This window comes from Rhincodon typus, chromosome 15 (genome assembly GCF_021869965.1).
Source record: "Rhincodon typus isolate 14 chromosome 15, sRhiTyp1.1, whole genome shotgun sequence".
Classification (NCBI taxonomy): Eukaryota; Metazoa; Chordata; class Chondrichthyes; order Orectolobiformes; family Rhincodontidae; genus Rhincodon; species Rhincodon typus.
In genome coordinates, this window is record NC_063346.1 from 1336175 (window position 1) to 1348778 (window position 12604).

At 44.3% G+C, this 12604-nt stretch overlaps 1 protein-coding gene across 2 annotated transcripts in view; it reads left to right on the forward strand.

Moving 5' to 3' along the window:
* Positions 1-12604, forward strand: part of zc3h18 (zinc finger CCCH-type containing 18) — a 145881-nt gene that overhangs the window by 65824 nt on the left and 67453 nt on the right. For both annotated transcript variants that reach the window (XM_048605687.1, XM_048605688.1), the window contains one exon: positions 3722-3910. In XM_048605687.1, the coding sequence (XP_048461644.1) occupies positions 3722-3910 (189 nt within the window). The remainder of the gene's footprint in view (positions 1-3721; positions 3911-12604) is intronic.

Here is a 12604-nt window from a genome sequence, read left to right on the forward strand (position 1 = left end):
TGCTAACACCTCCTCCTTATGAACCTCAATCCCGTCTAGTCTAATAGCCTGTATCTCAGTATTCTCCTCGACTACATTGTCTTTTTCCTGCGTGAATACTGACGAAAAATATTCATTTAGCACCTCTCCTATCTCTTCGGACTCCACGCACAACTTCCCACTACTGTCTTTGACCGGCCCCAATCTTACTCTAGTCATTCTTTTATTCCTGACATACCTATAGAAAGCTTTAGGGTTTTCCTTGATCCTACCTGCTAAAGACTTCTCATGTCCCCTCCTGGCTCTTCTTAGCTCTCTCTTTAGGTCCTTCCTGGCGAACTTGTAACTCTCAAGCGCCCTCACTGAGCCTTCACGCCTCATCTCTACATAAGCCTCCTTCTTCCTCATGACAAGAGATTCAACTTCTTTAGTAAACCACGGTTCCCTCGCTCGACCACTTCCTCCCTGTCTGACAGGTACATACTTCTCAAGGACACGCAGTAGCTGTTCCTTGAACAAGCTCCACATTTCAATTGTGCCCAGCCCCTGCAGTTTCCTTCTCCACTCTATGCATCCTAAATCTTGCCTCATCGCCTCATAATTGCCTTTCCCCCAGCTATAACTCTTGCCCTGCTTTATATACCGATCCCTTTCCATCACTAAAGTAAACGTAACTGAATTGTGGTCACTATCACCAAGTGCTCTCCGACCTCCAAATCTAACACCTGGCCTGGTTCATTACCCAGTACCAAATCCAATGTGGCCTCGCCTCTTGTTGGCCTATCTACATACTGTGTCAGGAAACCCTCCTGCACACATTGGACAAAAACTGACCCATCTGAAGTACTCGAACTATAGCGTTTCCAGTCAATATTTGGAAAGCTAAAGTCCCCCATAACAACTACCCTGTTACTTTCGCTCCTATCCAGAATCATCTTTGCAATCTTTTCCTCTACATCTCTGGAACTTTTCGGAGGCCTATAGAAAACTCCCAACAGGGTGACCTCTCCTTTCCTGGTTCTAACCTCAGCCCATACTACCTCAGTAGACGAGTTGTCATCAAATGTTCTTTCTGCCACCGTAATACTGTCCTTGACTAACAATGCCACACCTCCCCCTCTTTTACCACCTTCCCTGATCTTACTGAAACATCCAAACCCCGGAACCTGCAACAACCATTCCTGTCCCTGCTCTATCCATGTCTCCGAAATGGCCACAACATCGAAGTCCCAGGTACCAACCCATGCTGCAAGTTCACCCACCTTATTCCGGATGCTCCTGGCATTGAAGTAGACACACTTCAAACCACCTTCCTGCCTGCCGGTACACTCCTGCAACCTTGAAACCTTATTTATGACCTCACTACTCTCAACCTCCTGTACACTGGAGCTACAATTCAGGTTCCCACCCCTCTGTTGAATTAGTTTAAACCCTCCCAAAGAGCATTAGCAAATTTCCCCCCCCCAGGATATTGGTACCCCTCTGGTTCAGGTGTCGACCATCCCGTTTGTAGAGGTCCCACCTACCCCAGAATGAGCCCCAATTATCCAGGTATCTGAATCCGTCCCTCCTGCACCATCCCTGTAGCCACGTGTTCAACTGCTCTCTCTCCCTATTCCGCGCCTCGCTAGCACGTGGCACGGGTAACAAACCAGAGATAACAACTCTGTTTGTTCTAGCTCTAAGCTTCCACCGTAGCTCCTTGAATTTCTGCCTTACGTCCCCATCCCTTTTCCTACCTATGTCGTTGGTGCCTATGTGGACCACGACTTGGGGCTGCTCCCCCTCCCCCTTAAGGATCCCGAAAACACGATCCGAGACATCACGGACCCTGGCACCTGGGAGGCAACACACCAACCGCGAGTCTCTTTCGTTCCCACAGAATCTCCTATCTGTCCCCCTAACTATGGAGTCCCCAATGACTAATGCTCTCCTCCTCTCCCCACTTCCTTCTGAGCAACAGGGACAGACTCTGTGCCAGAGACCTGTACCCCATGGCTTAACTCTGGTAAGCCGTCCCCCCCAACAGTATCCAAAACGGTATCCTTGTTTTGAGGGGAATGGCCACAGGGGATCCCTGCACTGTCTGCCTGTTCCCTTTCCGTCCCCTGACTGTAACCCATCTACTTTTTTCCTGTACCTGAGGTGTGACTACCTCCCCGTAACTCCTCTCAATTACCCCCTCAGCCTCCCGAATGATCCGAAGTTCATCCAGCTCCAGCTCCAGTTCCCTAACACGGTTTCCAAGGAGGTGGAGTTGGGTGCACTTCCCGCAGATGAAGTCAGTGGGGACACTAGTGGTGACCCTTACCTCCCACATTCTACAGGAGGAGCATACAACTGCCCTAACATCCATTCCCACTGTTCTGAATTCCCAAACAGACAAATTTAAAAAAAAATACTAGTAGCCTTACCAAATCGGCGCTCAGAACCTTTTTTTTTGGTTAGAGGAGGAGGATGGGTGGGAGACACTACCTAGGTAGTGTTTCGGGTAAAGCAACCGCCCAAATATATTACCTCACTTACTCCAAAAATGGAGTCACGCGAGGTAAGACTTTTATAACCGAAAAGCTCACCTTCCCAGGCTGCCCTCGCGCTTCCTCCCGGACTCCCGCCGCTGAAACAACTGAAAAGCTGTACCACTTAATTGTTAATTGTTAACTTGCCAGGCTTTGATTAAATTTTAAATCTGGTAGGTTGACTCTGGTTAGTTTTTATGTTTATTCATTTGTGGGTGTCACTGGCTGGGCCAGCATTTATTGCCTGTCCATAGTTGCCCTTGAGAAGGTGGTGGTGAACTGTCTTCTTGAACTGCGATAGTTTGTGTGCTGTAGGTTGACCAACAATGCCATTAGGGAGGAAATTCCAGGATTTTGACCCAGCAACAGTGAATGAACAGCGATACATTTCCAAGTCAGGATAATGAGTGGCTTGGAGGGGAACTTGCAGGTGGTGGTGTTCCCATATATCTGCTGCCCTTGTCCTTCTAGATGGAAGTGGTCATGGGTTTGGAAGGTGCTGCCTAAGGAATTTTGGTGAATTTCTGCAGTGCATCTTGTAAATAGTACACCGTGCTGCTACTGAGTGTTGGTGGTGGAGGGATTGGATGTTTGTGGACATGGAGCTAATAAAACAGACTGCTTTGTCCTGGATGATGTCAAGCTTCTTGAGTGTTGTTGGAGGGGCACCCATCCAGGCAAGTGGGGAGTGTTCCATCACAGTCCTGACTTGTGTCTTATACATGTTGGACAGGCTTTTAGGAGTCAGGAGGTAAGTTACTCGCCATGTTATTCGTAGCCTCTGACCTGCTGTTCTAGCCACTGTGTTAATGTGGTGAGATCAGTTGAGTTTCTAGTCAATGGTAACTACAAGGATGTTGATAATGGAGGATTCAGTGATGGTAACACCATTGAATGTCAAGGGACGGTGGTTAGATTGTCTCTTACTGGAGATGGTTATTGCGTGGCATATATGTGGCAAGAATGTCATTTGCCACTTGTCAGCTCCAGCCTGGATATCATCCAAAGCAAAATTGAGCATCACCCCACCTGTCTTCAACAGATTTGTTTTGTCCCAGACCTAGCCCCAGTGGTCTTCCTCCCACACTATTACTTAGGCTCAGGATAGTAGGAACTTGTTTGGGAGAGCTACAAAATATTGCACTAATTGACAATCTTTCAGCACTAAGCGGTTGTGTGGAGGCTAGAATACAAAAAGTAACTAACTTTGTTGTAATTTTTAGCCGGCAAGTAGAACCACCCAAGAAAGAAGCTGCTCCAACAACTACTGTAAAAAGAGCAGATGAGTGGAAAGACCCCTGGCGCCGATCCAAATCTCCCAAAAAGAGACCAGTTTCAACAGCATCACCAGGCCGTGGACGCAAGCGACGAAGAACATCTGGGTCCTCTGTTTCAGTCTCTGGCTCATCAAGGTATGTTAGACCCTGAAATAGTCATCAATAAAAAGGATTTTAAAAATGGGGAGGTCTAATTTCCATGACATTCCTGCTGTTCTCACCAGGAATACACCAATGCCCTAGCATAAAGGTCATTGACAAAAGGGTTGGAATCTTGGATTCTTCCTTTTAATGTCTTAAGGCCTTGTGATAGGACAAGTGATATGGGCATGTGTGTTTGTAGCCTTGCATATCATTTTCTATCTTTAATAATAGTGCAAAGGAAAGATAATGCTGTAGTCTACCCTGGGTCTGGATTGGGCAGCAGAATTTCAGCAGCTGGTAAATACATCAATGAACTCACATCGGGACCAATTGGCTGCCAGTGGAAGTTACAACCAAAGGTGCTATTCAGCAAGGCCAACCTGGAAGGCCTATGATTTCCTTTTGTCAACTGTAACTCACTAGATAGAACTCTCTTTTTTTTAATTCTGATCAGAGGGTTATTGTGTCCAAACTCTCACTCCGTAGACTCTCTGATGAAATTCTGTGCAGCCTTTCCAGTATTGGAGATTTGGTATACTGTTGGTAGTTTTTCAGTTGATGCCATAAGTTGAGATCCATCTGCCCTCTCAGGTGGATGCAAAAGATCCCACTGCTTTATTTTAAGGACAGGCAAGGTATCTCTGGTGTTCTGGCTGATATTTAATCCTTAATCAATATGTCCAGAACAGATATCCAGCTGTCATTGCATTGGGGAGCTTCTGTGCTTAAATTGCTGCATTTGCTACATTGCAACAGAGACTGCACTTCAATCTTTCAGTACCCAGCAATTGTATGGAGACATTCACTGCGACCGTGAAGGGAACTATATAAATTCACTTCTCTAAATTGTTGATGTCGAGCCTCCATGAGGACCAAAATAAACATCCCTATTTCCCCCCACACCCCAGAGCATATGACTGTACAAATGACTAGAGATTAACTTCCAGGAATTCTGGAACGAGCAAAATCAATGCAGTTGAAATATGCTATTCTCGTCTTAAACCAGGAATGGGGAAAGGATGAAAAAAATGCTAAAGCACTCTACTGGCATTGGATATATGATTTATAATTTTCCCTTTCCAGCTATTTCCATCCACCAACTGAACTAGCGATCCTGTACCCAGTACAAGTCTGTCACTTCTCCTGTAGCCAAACTTCCTTTTATCGTGTGCACCTTCCTCAGTATGTAGCATAACTAAGGACCTGCAGAATTGACTTGCTTTGAATAACTATTTGGTTTATTAGAAAAATAAAGCAAAATTTACGATCTGATTAAAGTTCAATGATTGGAAATTTACTGATGCCTGGCTCATTTTGGCTTTTCCCTACATAAAATATTGCATTGTGTCACCACTTGCTGCTGGACATGCTGTGTCCCCTCTTCCTCATCTATTCTATATCTTCCCATTTCAAAACCTGTCTTGCTCCTTAACCTAGTTCTCAGCTCGCTGCATTCTCCTCACACAAATAATTGCAGTCACTTACAGTTTTTCTGCTGGTGAAAATAAGTCTGCTATTAGTATTTTTTGCTCATCTTAAGCCCCAACCAAAAATTTGTTCACTAGATAACAAGTTTTGAGAGCTTAGTGAAATGTGGTTTATGGTATTGAGCCTTACAAACCAGCAAGCAACAAATTATATCCTGAACTGTATTTCTCATCACATCAGGGTCGGTATAGTTGGGCTCTGATTCCCTGAGATGTGAAAGTCTAGTGAATAAGAGGATTTGATCATCTTTGATTATAAAGATGTCTGACTAACCCACCTAACCTTAACAGAAGTTGGAGAGGTTGTAGTTGGACCACTTTTAAGTAAAATGTTGATTTTCTGCTCGTTTTGCCAAAGTGCATAACATCATTTTTTTCACACATTATATTCCATCTGCCAAGTTTTAGCCCGCTCACTTAACTATATCCTTCTGTAGACTCTATCATCCTCACCACTTGCCTTCCTGCATATTTTTGTGTCATCTGCAAATTTGACATTCACTTCCCTCATCCAAGTCCTTAATATATATTAATAATTGTGGCTCCAGCACTGATTCCTGTGGTAATCCACTAGTGATAAATTGCCATCCTGAGAATACCTCCCTCGTCCCACCTCTGTCTTCCACTAGTTAGCCAGCCCTCATCCATGATAATATACAACCCCAACACAATGGGCATTTTTTTATTCATTTGTGGAATGTAGGCATCAGTGGCAGGGCTACCATTTATTACCCGTCCTTTGTTGCCCTTGAGAAGGTGATGGTGAGCTGCCTTTTTGAAGTGCTCCAGTCTATGTGCACCTATCTTATTAAGTCGCCTTCTGAATGGTAACTTAATGAACACCTTTTAGAGAAATGCAAACCTATTATCTTTATCTTGTTTGTTACCTCCTCAAAGCATTCTAATAAGTTTGTCAAGTGTGATTTCCCTTCATGAAGCCACGCTGACTCTGCTTGATTTATATTATATATTGCAAAAAGCTGTGCTGTTACATCCTTTATAACAGATTTAAACGTCATCCTACTAACAAATGTTAAGGTAACTAGCCTATGGTTATCTATTTTTGTCCTCCTCTCTTTTTAATAAGAAAAAATTGTCAGTTTTCCAATCCTCTGACTTTGCCAGAATCGAAGTATTCTCGGAAGATTACTATCAGTGCATCATCTCTATTGTTACTTTCTTTATGATACGAGGGTGCATCCCATCAAGTTCAGGGGTCTTATTGGCTTTTGGTTTTATTCACAAATGGGATGTGGGCGTTGCTCGCTGGCCATCATTTATTGCCTCACCCTAGTTGTCCTTGAGAATGTGGTGATGGTCTGCAGTCCATGTGCTGTAGATGACCCACAATGCCCTTAGGAAGGGAATTGCAGGATTTTAACCCAGTGATAGTGAAGGAATGGTAATATATTTCCACGTCAGGATGGTGACTCGCTTTGAGGCGAACTTGCATATATCAGGACGTATCTGTGGGTTTGGAAGATGCTGCCCACCATCTTTGGTGAATTTCTGCGTGCATCTTGTCGATAGTTGCAGCAGTGTATACTGAGTGTTGATGGTGAAGGGAGTGGATGTTAGTGGATGTGGTGCCAATCTTGTCTCTTATTGAAGATGGCTATTGCCTGGCATTTGTATGGTGTGAATGTTAATTGCCACTTGTAAGCCTAAGACTGTCCAAGTCTTGTTGCATTTGAACATGGACTACTTCAGTATTGGAGTTGCAAATGTTGCTGAAACATTGTAAAAGCATTGGCGAGCAATCCAACTTCTAGCCTTGCGATAGAGGGAAGGTCACTGATGAAACAACTGAAGATGTTTGGGCCTAGGAAACTACCCTGAGGAACTCCTGCAGTGATGTCCTGGAGCTGAGATGATTGACCTCCAACAACCACAACCATCTCCCTATGTGCCAGGCATGACTCCAACCAGTGGAGTGATCGCCCATTGATTCCAGTTTTGCTTGAGCTTCTTGATGCCACACTTGGCTGAATGCTGCCTTGATGTTGAGAGCTACTACTCTCACCTCGCCTCTGGAATTCAGCTCTTTTGTCCATGTTTGAATCAAGGCTGCAATGAGGTCAGGAGCTGAGTGGCCCTGATAGAGCCCATAGAGCAGGTTATTGTTAACACTTGACACTTTCCATCACTTCACTGATGATACTGATGATGCACTGATGGAATAGTAATTAGCCGAGTGGATTTGTTCTGGTTTTTGAGTACAGGACATACCTGGGCCGTTTTCTACGTTGTTGGATAGATATCAGTATTGCAGCTGTACTGGAACAACTTGAGTAGGGGAGTGGCAAGTTCTGGAGCAGCAGACTTTAGTACTGTTTCTGGAATGTTGTCAGGGCCTATTACCATTGCAGCGTCCAGTGCTTCCAACTGTTTCTTGATACCACATGTAGTGAATCAAATTGACTGAAGACTAGTTTCTGTGATGCTGGATCCACTGGAGGAGGCCAAGGTGGCTCATCCACTTGGCATTTCTGGCTGAAGATTGCTGCAAATGCTTCAGCCTTGTATTTTGCACTGATGTGTTGGGCTCATCCATCATTGATGATGGGGATATTTGTGGTGCCTTCTCTTCCAGTGTGTTTTTTAAATGTCCATCACCATTCACAAAGAATGTGACAGGTCTGCAGACCTTTGATCTGATCCATTGGCTGTGAGATTGTTTATATGTGTCTTTCGTTTGCTGCTTGTACTGTTTGGAACATAAGTAGTCCTGTTTGGTAGCTTCACCAGGTTGACACCTCGTTTTTAGGTGCTGCTCCTAGCATGGCCTCTTGCACTCTCCATTGTATCAGGGTTGATCCACTGATTTGAAGGTAATGATTGAATGGGGATTATGCTGTGCCATGAGATTACAGGTTGTGCTGGAGTACAATTCTGCTGCTGTTGATAGCCCAACAACACCTCATGGATGCCGAGTCTTGAGTTATTAAATCTGTTTGAAAACTATTCCGTTTAGCTAAGTTGTGATAGTGCCACAAAACACAGTATGAAGTTGGGACTTCATTTCCGCAATGACTGTGCACTGGTGTACTGTTACCAATTCTGTCATAGACAGATGCATCTGCAGCCAGCGGATTGGTAAGGTGAGGTCATATATGCTTTTCTCACATGTTCATTCCCTCACCACCTGCTGCAGACCTAGTCTAGCAGCAATGTCCTTTAGGATCTGACCAACTCAATCAGTAGTGCTGCTGCCATACCACTGTTGGTGTTGGACGTTGAAACACCCCTACCCAGAATACGTTCCAGACCCTTGCCACACTCTGCTCCTTCAAAGTGTTGCTCAACGTGGAGGAGTCCTGATTGGTCATCTGAGAGAGGACTGTAAATGGTAATCAGCAGGAGGTTTCCTTGCCTAAGCCATGAGACTTCATGGGGTCTAGAGTCAATGTTGAGGACTCCCAGGGCGACTCCATCGCGACTGTATACTTGTGTAGGTCTGGGTGGGATGTTCTTCGGAGGGTCAGTTTGGACTCAATGGGCTGAATGGCCTGCTTCTACACGTAGGGATTCTTATGATTATAAATTTTGACTGTATATAACTATATCGGGCTGTGGTTTGACTAGTCTGAGGCAGCTCTCCCAATTTTGCCGTAGCTCCCAGATGATAGCGAGGAGGATTTTACAGGGCCATTTTTTGCCATTGTCGTTTCCACTTCCTTGGTCGATGTTAGTTGGTCTGTCCGGTTTCATTTCTTTGTTGAGACTTGCTGGGCCATTTTAAGGGGTAGTTCAGAGTCAACCATATTGCTATGGGTCTGGTGTCACATTAGGCCAGGCAAGGTGACTGTGGCAAATTTCTTTCCATGAAAGTCATTAGTGAGCCAGATGGGTTTTTCCAAAAATCAACAATGGTTTCATGGTCATCAATAGATTTGTAATTCCATATAATTCCGCCATCTGCCATGGTGGGTTTGAACCTGGGTCCCAGAATATTAGCTAAGTTTCTGGATAAATAGTCCGGCCTCTAGCCTACCGCCTCCCTCTATAGACCCGTTAATTTCCCCAGGCCTTGTCCCTTCACAATATTTATTTTGTTTATTTCCCACCTTATTTTAGCCCTCTGATAATTTTATATCTTTGGAATTCTGTTCGTGTCCTCTACCACGAATACTTATTCATCTCTTGTGTCATTTCCTGTTTCTCTTTTATTATGTCCCCAGCCTCATTCTCCAAGGGGCTGATGTTCTGTTTGGCTTCTGTCTTCCTCTTTATTTATTTAAAGAAGCTCTGACACTCAGTAATTACATTACTTGCTAGTTTACCCCCATAGTTTATTTTCTTCCTCTTTATTTTTGGGTCATTTTTTTGGCTTTTCAAACTTTCCCAAATTTACAATTTAACGCTAATTTTTGCCACGTTCTATGTTTTTTGATTGAATTTGATATTTGCTTCCTTGGCAAACAATGGTTGGATTATCGTCTTCTTAAATCTTCCTTCCTCAGTGGGATTTCTCTTTGCTGTGACACATGAAATGTTTCTTAAACATCTGCCAACAGTTCTTCAACTGTCTTTGTTTCTAAGCTCCTTTCCCTGTCCACTTAGCTAACTCTGCCCTCGTCCGTTTGTAACTGACCTTGTTTCCATTTCATAGATTCATACAACGCAGAAAAGGCCCTTCGGCCCATTGAGTCTGCACTGACATAACTACCACTAAAGATGCATTATTCCCAATTTCCTGCCCTTGTGCCATATCCCTGAATGCTATGATATCTCAAGTGCTCCCAAATATTTTTTAAAGACTGTAACATTTCCAGCCTCCTCCACTACCTTCCCAGACAGTGCATTCCAGATTCCCACTGAATGAAAAAGATTTTTCCCAAATCCCCTCTGAATCTCCTGCCCGTTATTCTCTGCCCTCTTGGGGTAGACCCCTCAACCAAGACGAACAGCTACTCCTGATCTACCCTGTCCATACCCCTCATAATCTTAGATATCTCAATCATGTCCCCCCCGCTCAGTCTTCGCTGCTCTAGAGAAAACCACTCAAGCCTATCTAGTTCTCCTTACAGCTCAATTTCTCCATCCCAGGCAACATCCTGGTGAAACTCCTCTGTACCCCCTCTGGCACTATCACATTTTTCCTTTAGTGAGGTGTCCAAAACTATACACATTATTCCAGCTGTGGGCTAACCAATGCCCAACTCCAACATTACCCTCTTGCTGTTATATTCTATGCCAATGCTGATGAAAGTAAGTGTCCCATATGCTTTTTTAACTGTTCTATTCGTGTGCTCTGCCAACTTCAGAGATCTGTGAATAATTACCCCCAAGATCCTTCTGTTCTCTAAGCTACCCAATGTCCTGCCATTCATTAAATGCTTCCTCATTTTGTTTCTTCTTCCAAAGTACATCACCTCGCACTTAGCAGGGTTAAATACCATCTGCCACTGGTCTGAACATCTGACCAACCCATCTATATCTTCTTGTAACCTACAACCATCTTCTTTGCTATTAACCATTCTACCAACTTCGGTGTCGTCTGCAAATTTGCTTAACATTCCTCCCACATTTTCATCTATATCATCTATGTATATAACAAGCAATAAGGGTTCCAATATTGATCCTTGTGGTACGCCGCTGGACACCGGCCTCCAGCCATTCAAACAGCCTTCCACCACTACCCTTTGTATCCTATTACTAAGCCAGTTTCTGATCCATCTCGACAAGTTTCCCTCAGTTCCATGTACTTTAACCTTCTCAATAGGTCTGCCATGTGGGATCTTGTCAAAAGCTTTGCTAAAATCCATATAAACTGCATCAACTAAACTTCCCTCATCCACCTACTTGATCACATTATCAAAAAAATTCTAACAAATTTGTTAGGTATGATCTTCCTCTGAAAAACCACATTGACTGGCTCTAATTAACCCATACTTTTCCAAGTGGGTGTATAATTCACTCTTACAGAATTTTCTCCAATAGTATCCCTGCCACTGATGTGAGACTCGCTGGTCTGTAATTTCCTGGTTCATCTCGCCCACCCTTCTTAAAAAGTGAAACCACATTAGCCATCCTGCAGTCCTCTGGAACTCTGCTTTCTTAAATTCCCTCCTGCACTTGCTGTATTCATCTACAGCCACAGCTAAATTGCCCCTTTTGGACCTCATAAAGCCCCTGTCATCTTCTGCATCAGTCCTTAATTGTCCTAGACATCCAGGCTTCTCTGAACTCAGGAAATAGGGATGTGGGAACGTTCGCCGATGATTGCACAATGTTCAGCACCATTCGCAACTGTTCAAATACTGAAGCAGTCCATGTTCAAATGCAACAAGATCTGAACAATGTCCAGGCTTGGGCTGACAATTGGCAAGTAACATTCACCCCACACAAATTCCAGGCTATGATGACCACCAATAAGAGCCAACCTAACCACCGCCCCTTGGTATTCAATGATGTTACCGTTGCTAAATCCCCGACTATCAACATCCTGGTGGTTATCATTGACCAGAAACTCAACTGAACTCCTCACATAAACACAGTGGCTACAAGAGCAGGTCAGAGGCTAGGAGTACTGCGGTGATTAACTCATCTCCTCAAAGCCTTCCCACCGTCAAAAAGGCCTAAGTCAGGAGTGTGATGGAATATTCTCCACTTGCCTGGATGAGTGCAGCCCCAATAACGCTCAAGACGCTTAACACCATCCAGGACAAAGCAGCTGGCACGATTGGCACCACATCCACAAGTGTCCACTCCCTCCACCACTGATGCTCAGGAGCCCCATTGTGTACTCTCTACAAGATACACTGTAGAAATTCACCAAAGGTCCTCAGACAGCATCTTCCAAACCCATTACCACTTGCATCTAGAAGGACAAGGGTAGCAGATATATGGAAATAGTTCCACCTTCAAATTCCCCTCCAAACCACTCACTATCCTGAATTGGAAATATATTAGAACATAGAGCATTACAGCGCAGTACAGGCCCTTCGGCCCTCGATGTTGCGCCGACCTGTGAAAACCAATCTGAAGCCCATCTAACCTAAACTATTCCATTATCACCCATATGTTTATCCAATGACCATTTAAATGCCCTTAAAGTTGGCGAGTCAACTATTTTTGCAGGCAAGGCATTCCACGCCCTTACTACTCTCTGAGTAAAGAACCTACCTCTGACATCTGTCCTTTATCTGTCACCCCTCAATTTAAAGCTATGTCCCCTCGTGCTAGCCATCACCAT